General features: G+C 41.8%; 1 protein-coding gene across 1 annotated transcript in view; it reads left to right on the forward strand.

The window, feature by feature from the left end:
* Window positions 1–15,771, forward strand: part of CCDC80 (coiled-coil domain containing 80) — a 21,832-nt gene extending 6,061 nt beyond the window's left edge. Inside the window, exons 3-8 of the mRNA XM_009329629.1 lie at window positions 827–983; window positions 5,884–6,020; window positions 6,608–6,756; window positions 9,975–10,078; window positions 11,706–11,786; window positions 14,565–15,771. Coding sequence (XP_009327904.1) covers window positions 827–983; window positions 5,884–6,020; window positions 6,608–6,756; window positions 9,975–10,078; window positions 11,706–11,786; window positions 14,565–14,911 — 975 coding nt within the window. The 3' untranslated portion in view covers window positions 14,912–15,771. The remainder of the gene's footprint in view (window positions 1–826; window positions 984–5,883; window positions 6,021–6,607; window positions 6,757–9,974; window positions 10,079–11,705; window positions 11,787–14,564) is intronic.
* Window positions 15,772–17,962: the final 2,191 nt, after the last annotated feature.

Below are 17,962 nucleotides of genomic sequence, written 5' to 3' on the forward strand. Positions count from 1 at the left end.
GGCATTCCTCTCCACCTTCTGCTGGAAACTGCTGCATAGGACCACTGCATGTTGTTAGGACCACTGCATGTTGTTACACACACACACACCTTCCCTGGAATATTTGCATCTCAGTCACTGATGAAGGATTTAAGTTGTGTGCTTTAAACTTTTTAAAAGTTAAATCTTTGCAATTGTTCGGAGGCTTTGAAATAAGTACTATAAACTGTAGAGATTTTTATATTTTTGTTGTTGTAATTGTTCCTCCTCCTGCTCTTCCCCCATAGCCATGTCTTCTCAGCAAATATAAGTCCTGTAAGACATCAAAGTGGCTTAGAACAAACAAAAGCTAAATCAGCAATTTTCAGATGAGGTCACAGTGGCCTTAGCAAGTCTTCAGGGTCTTCTTATATGGCCACCAGTTACATCAGTATTCACGTAGCCCTAGTTGTACTCACCCCTTGACAGTCAAAACAGCCACCAGGAGCCCTGCCTGGACCATGGGATGAGGCCAGAGCAGCTGCCATGTTCCCAGTGCTCCCACTGTGAGTGAGTAGGGGGAATCCTAGATTCAGGGCACCACTGAAGACTGTGTGGGAGACCAGGAGCTGGTGCCACCAGCTGGCCATGCTTCCTAAAGTTTTCCTGCGGCTGGTTGAACACCTTTGGGTCAGGCCTGGGCTTAAAGGTTTTTATTTACTTCAACCACAAGTAAATACAGAGCTGTCAACAGCTCTATGGAAAAGAAAGCCCAGTTTGCAGACAGTGACTAGTTCTCCTTCAGTAAAATACTCATCTGCTTCATTCCTTATACTAAACAAGCTCTTTTATCTCTGCCACCAACCAGCTGATCACGACCCCCAAGGTGGACAACACCATGTATGTACAGCAGCGAGACGAATATCTGGAAAGCTTCTGCAAGATGGCAACAAGGAAGATCTCAGTCATTACAATTTTTGGCACCATGAACAACAGCAGCATGAAAATTGACCACTTCCAGCTAGGTTCTTTTTTTTTTATAATTTCTTTCCATCTCGTGGGCACAATACAGACAGCAAAGGGAGAAATCTCCCCAGGTTGGGTCAAGATCTAAGCAAGATCATTTGTTGTGGTCCAGTTGCACTTTCAAACCCATTCCTCCTCCTTCCATGCCAGCTACACCCCTTTTGTATTTACATAAGTGTCTCCTCTGGTATTTTCCATGTTTAGGCTTCCAGTGCTGTAACTTGAGCACCTTCAGCTTTCTTTGTGGGAATTCTTAAAGCCAGTAAAGCAGTGAAACAGTGAAAAGGCAGAAAAATGTGATGAGGGCATGGGACAGAAAGAGGAAATTAGGCTCAGCTCTACCAATATCTTGAATACCAACCTCACTGTCTAACCAAACGGCTGTCCTAATACAATGCCTCCCTGCCCTTGGTTTTTGCAGGACATCAGCCATGGGTAGCTACAAACTGGCTAGCACGATTTAAACACTGCTTAAAGAAACTGGCTGTTGTCATGAAGGAGAGGAGATTGGGGACAGGAAATGCTGAAGGGAACTGTTTGAGATTATATTCAAAACTTGTCCTAAGTTAATCCTATTTTGAAGTTCAACATCATTATCTCCCCACTCTGCCACGTGACATTTCTCATGCCTTTGCACTCCTCACAAGGTCATGGAAAAAGCTTCCTTTTTCAGGGGCATGCACTGGCTAAACCCAGGACAGAGAGAAGCGTGCTAGTTAGACACCTTGCTGTGAGTTCCCTTCCTTCCCAGGATCAGCTTTCCTAAGCTTAAGAGCTGATTTTGATATGTTCACAAAGTGAGTATTCTCCACAGTAAGGGGAGGTCCAGGAGCATTTTCCCCTCTGTACTCATAGGCATTAATTTAGAAGATTTCAACCATAGCCTCTAGGTATTGAGAACCTTACAAATTTGCACCAGCATACCTGATATTAAAAGGTTTAGCATTTGAAGTCCTATTGCCTCTCTTTACCCGTAAAGCAAGATACCCATCAGTGTGACTGCTTATTGCTGGCTATTGTAAAGAGGTTCATCTCACTGAAGCTGGAGGTTTTGGAGGCACTATGAATCAGACTGTGAAGGACCTGAAGAGTAGCTCATTCAGCCATATTTAGTACCACCTTCTTTACATACGGAGTTCCCATATAGACGCTGGGCATCCATCTCTCTTAGGCAGCTTTGAAACAACTCACATCAGTGTTCAGGTCCTGGGGAAGCACCCACCAAAGCCAGTGAGAATATTTCCTTTCATCACAGCAGGGTTTGGACAAAGACTTCAGATCCCAATCCAGCAAAGCACTTAAGCTTAGGTGTCTCCTGAATCATGTAAACAATCTCATTGCTGTCTGTATCTAAAGGTTAACACCACCATGAAAGCTTCACTGGACAAAGGCAAAGAAATAGTATAAAAGCTGCTAGTTTTGCTTATGAGTCCACCACATCTTTCCTCTGGAAGTTCATCTGGTTTTACCAGACCTTGGGAAGAGGTGTGTGATGGAACAGAAAGCTCAGGACCACACCAGCTCCAGGGTATTTCAGGTCTGGCATACAACAGGCCAGAAGATCACAGATTTATGTCTGGCTTCCAGCCATGCCTCTACTACTCTCAGAGGGAGAGGACCCAGTGGGGGACCAGGAGCCTTGTGTCCCTGAATGACAGTGAGTCACAAATCCCACCAGACTGTCCATTTGTGCACCTCCTTGACAAATCTGGAGAGTACAGGATTTTCCACATCAGGCCAAGGTTACTCAAGGTCACTTTTTGTGTACCTAGACCCATCTGCCTGTCAGTGGACTGTTCAGGGTTGTATTTAGCTCCAGTCTGGCTAATAAACAGACATTCACTCTGACACAGACCATACTCTTTCAGCCTGTTCCAAACTTAACGTACACCCAAACTTTTCCCAAACCACACAAGTATATATAACAGCTGAATTCTCACAGGAGGAATTAACTTGTTGAAGAAAAGCAGGAGACTTAGAAGGGTGTAAGTTAAACCTCACATGTTCACCTTACATTTTTTCCCAAAACACCAAATCCTGAGCCTTTTTAAAAGTTTAAATAATACAAATGTCTTTCTGTTCTACCTCTCCTTCTCCTCTACCCTTCCTGCTTGCATGGCCTCTTCATGGCTCACTCTCTGTCAGCACCAAAGGCAGTAAAAGCTCCTAAGAAGCATTTTGTTCACAGTACTTATGGTGTAGTGAGAAGCCTTAGCACCCAGCATGATGAGGTCTAATTGTAGTGATGCATCTTGGGACTGAGGTACAAATGACAACAACAGAAAAGTCCACAGAAAAGACTTTTCACTTGAAATTTCAAACACATTTCGTAGTAGTGAATGAAAGAGAGCTCGTTAACACTGATTGGCCAAGATCAGCTCATACTGAAACCAAAGAGCGTTTCCCAGCTTCCCACTGGAATGACACAAAAACTGAGTGTCACTGCAGAGGTCTTCTCTTCACCCTGAGTTAGCCTTGTGGTCTCTTTTCCCCAACTCATGGGCACAGGACTTTAGTCAACTAAACACCAGCCCCAGGCTACCTACCTTACAATCAAAGCCAATACCTAATCTATTAGGCCACTGTACTGCTACAACAAACTGCTGAACTTCTTTGCAACCTCATTTGAACTATTTGTAAAGAGTAACTCATCTTCCCAGCCTGTCTAGCTGCTGAAGATGTATGGAGAAAAGTTTCCACACTCTTCCAGTGACCATTCTAGAAAGACCAAAGAGAGTGGGGACTTTGCAGGTAGCAGCAGACAGTCTCAACTCCCATTGTTCTTCATACTGATCCCAGATGTCCTTTATGAGCTGGAGGTCAGGGACAAGTAGTGAATTGGAAAGAGGCGATTAGATTAGCTTCTTTTTTTTCTCCCTAGAAATCACTTCCAAGTTTGAAAGGCAGGCCAGCCTTTGTGGCATTATTTTTTTTCCCCTGAAACATTTTTCTGTATCACTCTTGTCATTTATTTTTCTTCTTTACATTGTAAGTTTTGAAAGAAAATCTCCTAACAATGAAACTCTAAAGCGCTATCTTCATGTTGGTATCTACAGTCTTTAAAGCAGAAGAGTGCCATGGGTCAGTTGGTGTAAGGTACTGCACCATACAGCTGTGTCCCATCACATTTCACGCTAACATCTTTTGCATTATTCTACCTCCATGTAGGCCAATGAGATAGTCTTTGCTTTTGTAGGGAATTGTTTGCAGGCATAAGTATGAATTTTTGGTCTGTGTTTTAATGGTCATGCTTGCGTGACATGTAAATCTCACTTATAAAGCACTGATGCATGACGCATATGTTTTACAAAGTGAATAACCAATTAGCACATACAGCAACCCATCCAATGGGGAATTTGTAACACTGCCTATAATTCTTTACAAAACTTTCAACTGAGATACATATAACCATGTAAAACCATATAAATTATGCCTATAGCTTGATTAGTATAACCAAATTTTAACATTTGCCGGTTTGGGGTTTTTTCTGTAAGAAGCGGGTCCAAGGTGCGAAACCTAAAGGTCAGCTTCTGATTCAGACATTTTCCCAAAGTTTTAATTCAGAAGTTTTGTTCAGTGTATTACACAGATTGGACCCACTGCAAAATTTGCATCAGATCAGTATGTTCCTTAGAGGCTATGGATATTTAGAAAATTATTTAAAATGCCTTATTGTATAATGAATCAAATTTTTTCTGTTGCTGTGTGCTCGAGTCCCCCTGTGGAGCAGGGGACTGGAAAGTTGTACCTCTGGATTCTAGCTCTTGGTCGGCTGTCGCATCTCTCTTACTTCAGGCAGGTCACTTAAACTGTGGCTGGGATTTCTAAGTGAGGATATGAATATTTATATTCATAGTGGTGTCATAGGGCATAAGCAAGTAATGTTTGCAGAGAGCTCATTGGTGCCCAGGTGACATTTCACTTCCTGTGTGATTTAGCCTGTCTTTAGCTTTCCAGGCCCACAGTTGCATACGGAGACCTGTTCCAGCGTTGCCGCAGTTGTATAGCACTGTGCCGGATGCTACAGCTGAGACTGAGCTGATGACACGGCGGCTTTCAGGACTTGGCCCTAATACACCCTGGTTCCAGGGGAAGTAAGGAACCTCAGTACCTCCACAGGCTTGTCTTGTACATGCTTCAAATCTCTGTCTTCAGAGGTCTTTTTCTCCTCAAGCGTTTCTGAATGTTTTCTTAGGGTAGACCAGTGAGTAGGTACAAATCATTCTCAAAATTAAGTTTTTTCCTGTCAAGGTACTAGAATAGGAAATGAACATCAGCAAGCAGATGGAGAAGGACTGCCACAGCAGGGTATATAGAGCGAGCTGAAGAGCTAGGACTGCAGTATTCAAGACATATTAAACAGTTTCTGGTTTCTTGTAGTCACTAAACCTCCCATGTAATTTTTTAAGACTGGAAAGGTTAACTCTAGTGTCCTGGCCAACCTCAAGCTGTTCTAGCTACATTTTACTGACCCAGATTCTCTATGCTGTTTCATTTGGATATGGTGCTTTCCAGCTCCTGTCCTAAACTATTGAACAGCTTCCATTTTCTATTCCAGAAGTGGCTGCATTTCAGGAGCTGGTGAAATGATTAGTATATGCATATACATGTATAAGCATATTGAAAAAATCTAAAAGATCTTTCCAGGAAAGAGCAGGCAACCAAGATTTTTTAAAAGCAAGTAGCAATGTTGAATACTGAAGTGCATGTGCCCTAGGATAGACTGCTTTTCAAAAAATACTGGGATTGAAAACTGGACAGTTAAAAGCCATAGTGCCATACTGATGTTGTTTAATATCTTGCCTATGCAGCAGGAAGAGGGCTTCTTTCAAGGTGAAGTTAAAGGCAGAGTGCTATGATTCCATGACTGTTTTTATTTCTCCTTTGCCTCACATTAAGATAATGAAAAGCCCATGAAAGTGATAGAGGATGAAGATCTTGTGGACCAGCAGCTCATCAGTGAGTTGAGGAAAGAGTATGGGATGACCTACAATGACTTCTTCATGGTGCTGACAGACACTGACATGAAGGTCAAGGTGAGGGTTTCGACTCTTTGAAAGAAATGGAATTGGAAAAATTTTAGGAAATTATACTGCATGTGAGGCACATAAGAGACTGATGCAGGACTTGGTCATTGCTGGAGGACAAGTAAAAGGACAGTAAGAGAAATTTTCAGGAATTAGGTAGCTATCTTCATTTTCTGCAGCTAGGGGATTTCAGGAACTGGGGGTTTCTGCTGGGGTGGTGAGCTGACACCATAGGCACAGGACCCCCCACTGGCAGGGATTTTAATGTAGTACCTGGCATTCTAAAACACACAGTTTGGCGGCTTAACAGGATGACAGCACATTGCATATGGACAATGCTGTAGTTGAATGTCCTTACAAAAGAATATAATGACAATTTGTTGCCTGCAATGGCCTGACCTTATCACAAAAACTTCCAAAGAGCAGTCTGATTGCAAAAAAAATATTTTTCATGGTTTCTAATCTGTTTCAGGCCTTGTTACCCATGTGTAAATAGGAATACTTGAATCTCTATATATCCTACAGTGCTGTGATACATGCAGAAAGACTGCTAATATGTGCATCCTTTTATCCATCGGTTCTTTCTTTCTGAACAGCAATACTATGAAGTACCCATAGCAATGAAGTCCGTGTTTGATTTGATCGACACCTTCCAGTCACGAATTAAAGACATGGAAAGACAGAAAAAAGAAGGCATTGTCTGCAAAGAAGATAAGAAGCAATCCCTTGAGAGCTTCTTATCCAGGTATTACCTTCTGTTCTTATCTACTGCTAGTTCTAATAATTATTGTCTTATTGGAAAAACACCCATCCAACTATTTCTGTGATTTTTTAATATAGATTTCTCAGTGTTTACAGTGTTAAGCAAATACAGAGATGTAGCCATAGCTGCATGCAGTCTTGTACAGAGCACTGGAAGTCAGGATGCATGTTGTGTTTCCTGACTGACTGCACATTCTTTGGACACTAACTTTCTGTACCTCAGTACCCCCATCATGACATGGAGATAACAACACTGATTTGCATTAGAAGAGCAAATAAGGATTAATTCACAGATGTTAGCTCAGTGTTTTGAATGTATGAAGCACAGTGTTTATGTGTTTCAACCATCAACCATCACAATCTCATTAATCCCATTCTAATCCCTTCCACGTAGCTCAAATCAGTAATTAATTCTCTGTAACTCCCTTCTTATCCTGCTTGAGATAACAGTTGGTCTTTGCCAGTATTAGTCATGCATATTATTATAGGGCTTGCAGATGTCTCTTGCAAAATGTTTGAGACACCTTCTGCAGAAAGAGTTTTGTTTATGCAATCTCTATATGCCATGTTACTGGTCTACCTGCGAGACCTAAATTCCAGGCAATAAACATGTCTGGACTGTGGGAATTCAGATCCACAGAAGAGCTGTGCAGCTGTAGCCCTCTCTGTTACAGGATAATTTACATGAAATTAGGGCTACCCCATCACTTTAGGCTTTACCTGTCACTACTGCATCCTCCTCACCTACTATCATAAATCGATGGGAATACACTGTTAATGCCAGATGACTACAAAAATAACTGAGGCGGCGTGATGGATTATGACTTGAGGGGGAAAGGAGCAACAGGTAAATGAGTAGGTTGTTGTTCATAAACATTTTAAATTCGATGGCCACTTCAACAGAAAGAGAGCCTTTAACAAGATCCACCCCACCCACCTCACCACCTCCTGTTTAGGTCTCAGTGATTCATCCTCAAGACCACCAAGAAGAACCACAGCTGACCAGCACAAGAAAGAGCTTGTATGCTGGAAAGTGACAGGCCCCAAATCCTTCTTTGCTTGTAAACAGCCCTAGCAATAAACACACATTAGAAAAACAGGCAGGAAAAATGCAGAATGTTGCATCTATAAACAGAACTGCCACTGCACAGAATGCATTTGTTGTCTGTGAAACAAGCATCAGGCTTTAAATATCGGGTGGACTTCACTACCCACGTTAACTGGTCAGATTCCCAGCAAGATTAATTCCAGCTTTGTCCAAGATTATCTCCCCAGAAGAACAAGAGTCCTGGCATCATCTCCCTGGTGTTGCTCATTGGGAAGGTCAGTTATAATAACGCAAGTATTGTTCTTAACAAGCCTGGCTGGCATGAAAGAAGACCATGAGAGCCAGAGCTGGCTTGAGTAATGCTTGAAAGCCACATGTATCAGGAGAAGATCCTTGAGTTTTTTTGGGGGGAGTCCTCCTGTAACACCAAGACACTGGCTGTCCTGCTCTCCGGGCTCAGAAACAAGAATGGTATGCAAAATAGGTAGAAGAGGAAGAAAGGATGCACACAGGAAGGGTCTGGCAGATTTGTCAGGACAGGAGTATTGGCCCGTGGCTTCTGATGTCAGAAATAAGGCATAAATCTGTACATTAGTGATGTGAAGGACCAACTGAATTAATTTCTCAGTAAGATGTAGCCCCAGACAAGCACACCAGGTATAGGGATTGCCTAGGGCAGGGGGATAAAGAGCTTGAGTGGCTTTCAACCCTTTTCAGCTTTGTGCATCTCCAAAGGAGATACTCAGAAAAACCACAAAGGAATTAGAGTATCTTAAAGCAGCTCATGGGTAAGATTCCATCCTGATTTATGCCTAGACAAAATATGATCCAATGTTTACATTCTCAGCCATTGTTTATAGGTAGCCAGGTGCTTTTGCTATACAAAATATCACAAAGATTATTTTTTCCCCATTTTCAGAATAACAGCACGAAATTTCCCCTTTCCTTCACATCACATATGTGATTCTTAATGCTTCTCATTCCTATTCACATACCTGTATACACATGCCCATGTCTCTTTGCTGTTCCTCCTGGGCAAGATTAAAATTGGGGAGCTTTGCTTTTCAAGAATTTACTTTTTTAATTCTAAAAATACATGCAGTATCAGTTGGTCAACAAGGCAAAGACACCATCATCCCCTATTCTTCCAGCAATTTCTTCTGTGACTTTGAGCAAGTCCCACCATATTTTCTGCATCTCTCAAGCGGAACAGAATTGACCTATTGCATTAGCCTTTATTTTGAAATCTTCACATGGTGCTGCAGAAAGGCAGGCTATTATTATAACAAAGTAACATCTGCATCCATTTAAAAGATCATTTCCTGCTTTAAAAATATCCCTGCAGCTTTGCAAATTCCTTTAAATCTGATTTATTTAGGTGTAATGGAGAAGTACCTTTATTCAAAAAAGGGTGAAACCCCCCTATAGTTCGAATTTTTAAAGGTTTCAAGTGTCCTTATGGCATTGCCTTTCTTTGAGAGGACAACGGAAGGTGCTCCTTGTGCAAAAGTTTGGTTAGATGGGGCATCTCATATTAAAGAAAAATCAAAGATTTATCTTATTGCCCCATGCATGCCTTATATAGCCACAGGCTCACACAGCCACACACATACAAACAAGCTCAGATTTAAAGCCATGTTAAAGATATTTTGAGCAAGTGTGGTATAGAAGAAAAAGAGGTCAGTGAGTATTTACACAGAAGTATGAGTTATGTCTGAAATGAAGATACACCCTAATTCTCAGACAGCCCTTGGACTGCAAAATAACTGTGCAGTTCCAGAAGTGGTGAATGACGTAAAAGCTAAATGTCTAGTGAGGAATTCTACAGGAATCTTTCTTTCCCTTGAATATACACTTCTCAGCATTGTTATAACTACTGAAGGGGGCTTTGAGCAAAGATCGTAAGCTTTGCAGTGTTTGTTTGGCGAAGCAGCGAACCTGCAGATGTTTCTTTGAGACTTTTGGAGCTGTGAAATTCAAAACAGGCTTTATCCTCTCCCAGTGATGGATAGAACTGGGAAGATCTCCCACCCAGCTGTTACTTCGAAGTTGTGAGAGGTATGACATATCTCAGTCTACAGAGAACAAAAATGCTGAGACGACTCGAGTCACGTGTCACGATCGTGCCCTGTCGCACTCTCTTCTCTTTCCAGGTTCCGATGGAGAAGGCGGCTGGTGGTGATCTCTGCTCCCAGTGATGAGGACTGGGCTTATTCCCAGCAGCTTGCTGCTCTCAGTGGACAAGCCTGCAATTTTGGTGAGTCAAAAGAAATTATAGTCTTGCTCCCCAAAACCACATCCTTCCTGGTGATGTGATGGATTCCTTTGCTCAAGTCTGAACCTAGACAGTCAGAGGAGTCTGACAACTGAAGAGTTTGCTGTAGCTACTCCAAATACAAATGGAAAATATTGTGCTAAGCAGGTAGTACAGCACACCCTGAGGGCTAAGACAGCTAAACAAAGTGTTGGAATCATTTGTGTGAGGCAGAAAAGGCTAGCACGCTGAAGCTTCTCTTCGGGCTTGTACTTCAGGAGATCAATAGTATTTTCTTTTTCTTACTGCACAAATTAACGACATAAGTACAATGCTTTGGGAAGGGCAGATCCTCTTATACCCAGCTCAGAACTGGGCCAGGTATCAGGGAGATGTATGGATATCAGGTTTTTTTCTTTTCCTTCCTGCTTCATTGCCAAAACCTGTAAAAATATTAATGGAAGATGCTTTAACCCAATTAAGGACCCTCCCAGACCCCTAACTAGGTACTTTAGATCCAACTACATAGGCAGCAGAGATGGGCTCCTCCAGGAGGCAATTAAGAGCAAGACCGAGAAACACTCTTGTCTTCCCATTTTGAAGCCCTGAGAGACTTACTCTTTAACTTAGGTTCCTAGCCATGCAAGTACCATACAGGGCCCAGACTGTGTTCAGGTTCATCCTACAACAGAATGAAACAGGTCCCATTCAAAAGCCACTATTTCAATACATTTCAATTACGCCTGGAGATATGCACAGTATCACTGCTACACTGTCTGTTTATTCATAATCACCCGGCTTTCCTTCAGAGCGTCAGCATCATCTCATTTGATAACTACCAAAGTAAACTGTGACATGGACCGCTGTAAAATGCTTTCTGAAGAATGGGATGTAACCAAAACAGTTAATTCTCCCCACCCTTTGTTAGGGACAGCTTGAAGGAGATCCAGTGAGTTCCTAAAGCATTTGTCCTCAGTGGGTGTTTTAACTAAGTGATACATTTCCAAGTATCTTACCTCTAAGTTGTAAAAACAGTTACATCAAAGATTTTGTAGATCGTACAGACTTACGTTACCCAAACAGCTTCTACAGCCCCTAAGGTCTTTCTTCAAAACAGAGGCAACAGCCCAAGCCTCTGCAGAACAAATGAAAGGAGTGAATGCCTGTCCTAAGCCATCCCCCACAGTCATTTGGAGTTTAACTGCAATAGGTTACATTGCCTCTAAATACTTTGTTGCTGTGTGTATGACAAGTAAGAGCTTTACTAGTGAACAAAACAGTGCAGAAACATTCTGAATTTGGGGAATGGCCTCTGTAATTTACTGGTATGCTTAATGCTTGTATCCCTATGCTACAGAACCACACCAAATGCTGTTGTCCTTGGGACACTAGCAATAGCTTTTATGCAACTGATATCACATTTATTCAACACACTAGTTTATCCCCATGTTTGGGACAGGTGATGTGACTGGCAGAGACTCCAGAGAAATCAGTAACTCTTCATCCTGGAGGGCTGCTGAGACTGGCACCTAATTTAGCATGCACAGACCTGGCTGATTAAACCGAAATCTGCCCAAGAACGAGCAGAAAGAACTGGTCTGACCCAAACCCTCCTTCATTTCCTCCACAGGTCTGCGCCATATAACTATCCTCAAATTGCTAGGACTTGGAGAAGATATTGGTGGTGTCTTAGAGTTGTATCCAATTAATGGTAAGTGACTGTCTCCAGTTTCTTCAGTACTACCTATGAAGGGCATTACATAGTGCTGAGTGTTTCTTTGCTGTAATTTCTTTAGAGGGATGTAATTTCTTTAGAGGTATGACTGTGTTTTTCTCTTTTGTTTTGTTTCTTTTAAGAAACAAGAAGACACAAAAGCAAACCACAAGTTTTCTTGGTGTTCCTGTGCTAAACATTATATAGCTTCTTCAGGACAGAAAAGCCCAAATATCATCTGGAAGTCATCTCACATCTCTATCTCCCACCTAAACATACAGTCCCAAGTACACTCCTCTGCCTGCCTTGCTGTCAAAGACAAAAGCATGTACCTTTTACATGCTCAAGAGTTTGCAGGGCTAATAGAACATAGACCCAGCAGCTTCTCTTATAGGGGTTCATCTTCATAGAATGGTTTGGGCTGGAAAGGACCTTTGAAAGATCATCTGGTCCAACCCCCCTGCCATGCGCAGGGACATCTTTCACTAGATCAGGTTGCTCAGAGCCCCATCCAACCTGACCTTAAACACTTCCAGTGACGGGGCATCCACAACTTCTCTGTGCAACCTGTTCAGTGTCTCATCACCCTCATCCTAAAAATCTCTTCCTTGTATCCAGTCTAAATCTACTCTCTTCCAGTTTAAAACCATTACTCTTTGTCCTGTCTCTATGGGCCCTGATAAAAAGTCTTTCTCCATCTTTCTTGTAAGCCCCCTTTAAGCATTCCACTTGCATCCCAGCAGGCTACTTCAGGTAGCTATTCTTAGATCTCACTGTCAGGGTACATTTCAAATGCTACAGGTTCCTCTACTACCTAATCCAAATGACTGCCACCATCAGTGGAGGGACAAAGACAGGAAGGAGCTTATTTATCCCATTGCCGTTCCTACAGCTCTGTACATGAAAGCATCTTAGTCCTTCTACCGCATATAGACGTAAGTCCATGCCTAAGAAAGAATATGAACAGAGGAAGCAGATGTCATACTTCTTCCGTCAACACTCTTGCAGCTTCCACTTACTTTTCATAGAAGGACTTCATGACCTTCGTTATAGTTCCTATTAGTTAAGATCAACAGATCTCTTTTCAATTTACTTGTCTAGTCTCCCTTTGAATTCACATTAACTTCTAGCATGTGTCCTCCTGTGAGAACGCCTACAGATCTGCAAGGCAACTTTTATTTGTCCTGAACATGGCCCCTATAGCTTTGTTTGATACCCCTTATCTCTTGCGTGGGGACAAAAGGTAAACATTTAATGCCTATCCATCCCTGCAGTGACATTCACAATCCTGTAGACCTCCCCCAACCCATTTATTTTAGACTAGTCTTTACTTCGTCATTTCTCATACAGAGTTTATTCCAAACCTATGATCAACCCTGTTGCCTTTCTGACTTTTTTCCCCAGTTCTACCATATTTTTTTGAGGTGAGAGAACCAGAACTGCATGCAGCATTCAAGACACACACAAACAATAGGTTTCCATAGTGGCATAATAATACTCTGGTTTGGTTTTTATTGTTTTCCTTATGGTTTATAACATCTGTTTTAGTTTTTGACCATTAGTGAGCACTGAGCTAGCCTTTCATGAAACTCTCCTTCATAGCCCTAAGGTCTCATTGCCAAGTGGCAATGGTCAGACTTCACCATTTCTTATGTGGAGTTAGCAAAATTTTCACCATGTGCATCATTTTACTTCAATTTGAATAGAATTTCGTCCATCGTTTTATTGACCAGGCACACAGCCTTACAAGGGTCTTCTGCAATGCTTCACAATCATCTCCTGCCCTTACAACTCTGAGTATCTCCACATCCTCAGTACAGTTCCTCACCTCCATGCTCATACCTTATGTGTGTCATTTACAAATACATTGAACAGCACCAGCCCCAGCACAACCAACCGTGGGACTTCACTGGTGACCTCCCTCCGCTCTAGGAACTGATCATTCACTCCCACCTTGTTTCTGCCTTTCAACCAAGCTATCGAAGTTCCTTTTGAAGCCTTCTGGAAATCCACATAGCCTGTATCAGCCAGACCACCCTTAGTCACCTGCTTGCTGACCTCCTTCAGAGAACCTCAACAAGTTTGTAAGGCAGGGGGCCACTTTGTAAGAGTCCTGTTAACCAAGCCAACTATGCATATGTCTATGTGGTGTGTATATATATAATACATATATATATAGGTGTCCACTGATCCTAGTTGTCTTGTACTTTCTACTCATTTACCCAGCACAGACTTCACACTTAAAAGCCTGCAGTTCACCAGATTTGCACCAGAACATAGATTTTAAAGTGGACATGACATCTACCACATCCCGTATCTCACATATCATGACAGTTCAAGAGTGAGGCTCTATACTCCTATTAATGACCGAGCAAATTCATCCTGCAATTCTTCACACTATCACACTTCAACTCCAGTGATTTCTTTCACTGTGACTGTATTTTACGTATGCCTTCTGCATTATGTGAACCACTGACACAAGCTGCATAGAAGCCAAAGAAGCGCATGTGTGTTGGGTGACAAAAAAGTGTGCCACACTCCAGTAGTTTCAGCCTAGAGAATAAAGTTTACTAAACCTAACAAAAATATATCTTTCGTTCACAGTGGAGCAGTTTCATTTCGGAACCAGGAAATCCTGAACTTGTAAATGACAAGAATCTTACATTGCCAATTATTGGCCTGTATCCTACCTCATGTTGCTAACTCACTTACCTACAAACCACCATCATTGCCTGAACAAAATATCAATGCTGTTTTTATGTGATCACTTTCTAGGAAGCTCTACTGTAGACCGAGAAGATATCCCAGCTAATTTGGTGAAAGACATTCGAAATTATTTCCAAATTAGCCCAGAATATTTCTCCATGCTTCTCGTTGGGAAAGATGGAAACGTCAAATCCTGGTATCCTTCTCCAATGTGGTCTATGGCAATAGTGTATGATCTGATTGATTCCATGCAGCTTCGGCGACAGGAAATGACAATTCAGCAATCACTCGGCATGCAGTGCCCAGATGATGAGTATGGTGGGTATGGTTACCATAGCTATCACCAGGGATACCAGGAAGGTTACCAAGATGACTACCGTCACCACGGAAGTTACCACCATGGATATCCATACTGAAAAGAGCAACTTAGCCTTCGACTGCCCCGTGCCTGTCTTCTAATAGCTACCCAAGCAATAGGTGGCCAGTTGCAGAAAGTCTTCCCGGGCCACCTAGATATCCATGCCTCGTTCTTCCACTGTTCAATCAAGGGACTTTGGTCATTTGCCTTCTCAAAAACACAGAAGCCTTTACAGTGAAGCAGTTCAAACCAGTAGTATTGAAGCTTTAAACAATAAAGACTCCTTTATATTTTTAAACCTTTATAAACAAAGGGCATCAGCAGGTGCTGTTCATATTAAAACCAAACAAAAAACCGCCACGGCCCCAGTCCATGGACAGTACCGTAGGGCAGGACACAAACTGTCCAACAAATATTGCAGTGCTCTTTTTTAGTATTTTTTTCTAAGGAGAAAAAAAAAAAAAGTAATTTATTGGAAAGCGAGATTGCATTGTGCTCATGAAGACAAGCAAAGAATCACATTTCAGGACTTTCCCAGAACAGGAAAATTTAAGAAAGAAGCATGGGGCAGGGTCTTTAATAATAATAATAAAATCCTTTGAAGTACCTTGTTTAAAAAGACAGCATCCCTTCTACAGTGCATTAACATTGTAATTAGCTGACTTTATCAATGAAAATAAGAATTTATGGCTATGGCAGGATTTGTTCCAATACAATGTAAAGTTCTTAACTACAAAGCTTGTTGCATGGCCATTTATTCTTTTAATTGAGGTCCCTGTTCTCTTAGGTCCTGCCCACCTGACAGTTAAATCCAAGTTAATGAGAGCTAAGTGGAAACACCAACCATAGTTAGCAGTGTCTGAAATACAGAAAACTGAAAAGCATTATTTTCATCAGAAAAAAAAGAAAAAAATTCTCATTCACATATACTTTAAATGATTTGTAACTAGCTCTCTATAATAATGTTTTTAATTAAACTATTGCTCTAAATTTCAAATTTCCTTCTACCTCTTCTTCTCATACCCTCCCCCATGAAAAAAAAATCTAGGCTAAATGTTTATAAAACTATTTGGGGATAATTTGATCTGCTACTAAACCAGCTCTATTTCTGCCACACTTTCTGAAATGGTTTTCTTCTCCTTTCTCATCGGTGTCTTTGGGCATTGGATCTGTTGCACCACCCTACTCCTACTGAAATCAGTGGCAGGAACTGCATGCATAGCCATGCTTTCAACACCATTTGGGTTAGATTTCTAAACATTAAAAGACCCAGCAGAAAGATTCAGGAATATCCTGAAGTGAAGGTATCATGCAATCCTTCATTGTGGCACAGCGGTCACTTCTAATGTTGAAGGCATGCCTGACCAGTCACATTTCTTTTTATAATCTGTGACGTGGATTTATACATGCCATGTATAGATACACGCACTCTTACTACGTTTTGCTATCGCAGCAGTAGCACAGGAATAGGAAGAAGCTACAGCTCTAAGCTGGCCAGGGCATGGCCCACAGTTTGAGTTTGAGCATTTTCCTTTTTTTTTTTTTTGGCCCAGATGAAAACAGAACTGGGTAAAGCAACAAGTTCACTCAAAACCAGATGCTTTCTTTAGAAACTTAGTCACAAAAGGTCAGACCTTGCTTGCCCTTCTGACTGTCAGACAGGCAGACAGTTGTGGAGAGGTGGCAGGGCCTGGCCGGTTCTTCCTTAGCTTTACAAACCTGGTCACCCTCTGGGGCGGGCTGCCCTCCGTACCGTACCGCAAGGTCTAGTCAGCCCAGGGTACAGCTCCCAACTTAGCTCCAGTCACCTGAGAGAGATAAGTGGGGGAAGGTAGGCATTTGACAGAACCATTTTGAGAGGACTGCTCCCTGCAGAGAGCTTCCAAGCTCTCATTAACTACAGCACTTCCACAGCTGAAGGAAGCGGACAGAGAAGTTCAAAAAACCAAAGAGGAGCTATAAACAAGAATCACAGAACTGAAAGGTTTCTAGAAGAAAATGGGAGGTCCCGTAGCTCAGTTTTAGAAAACAAGTGCCTATTGCGTCAGTGCATTAAGGTCAGCTGCCTAAATTTCTTTGCCTAAAGCAAAAGCAGAGGAAAGTATACCAGATGTCTAACAGTCACATCCTGTAGATGTAAAGAGAAACACCTTTGGGATGTGAGCTTTCAGGTGGTCATTTCAACTTTTCTGTAATCTTGATTTTCATGTAAAGTCTTTAAATGAAAGCCCTTTTAACTCACATTACAAATCATGGAAACTAAATGTCCTGTGCTTAGCAGGAGGAGGAGACAGTTAACTTCCAAGAGTGCAACACCTGATCCAAATTGCTCCCCCCCAAATTCAAAGTTAAGTTGTGCAAGTAACCAAACCCAGCCTAGGCATTCTGTGGGAGTTGCATTAAAAAGACAACTCCAAACAAGTTGTCCGCTTATAAGGGAGGTTGAGATGGGCTCTTAACCAAACTACACATCCAAATATTCACAGAATTTGAGGAAGACAGTATTATTCTACATTCTGGTGCCGATTCCTGCCTTCGCTACAAACTGGGTCAAAATTACCAGAAACTTTTAGCAACGATTTAAAATCCTGATTTTGCAACCTACCTCTCCCTGTGGAAAACTAAAAGCAAAGCCTGAAGGAACACCAAGCCAAAAAAATCCTTTCAACAACAACGTATAGTTATCTTGAAGACTATAAGCATTCAGGAGCTACAATACTCCAAATTAAGACTTCATTTTGCAAAACGCAAATCAAATCCAAAGCATTGGATCTGTCCCTGCAGCACCACTCTGAGGACAGACTTACTGAGATTAAGGTCCTATTTCTACAGCCCTTAGTGGGAAGCTTCCACATCATAAAGAAAAACTTTTTTCTCATACATATTTATGGGATTTGATTCAGCTCCAAGATGGCTGTTTTCATCCACAGGCTGCCTTTCAAGCACCATGGCTCAGTTGCTACGTTCACAAAGTAGCTGAAATTAACCAAAATATATGTTGCTTTAATTGGCTTGTTATAAGCAAGAGAAACATGAACACATCTCTCTTCCTGGGAGGTTTTGTCAACTATTTCCTCCAGCCTGGAAGGACGAACGTAACATCCTCAGC

The sequence above is a fragment of the Pygoscelis adeliae genome, unplaced genomic scaffold (assembly GCF_000699105.1).
Source record: "Pygoscelis adeliae isolate BGI_AS28 unplaced genomic scaffold, ASM69910v1 Scaffold120, whole genome shotgun sequence".
In the NCBI taxonomy this organism is placed as follows: domain Eukaryota; kingdom Metazoa; phylum Chordata; class Aves; order Sphenisciformes; family Spheniscidae; genus Pygoscelis; species Pygoscelis adeliae.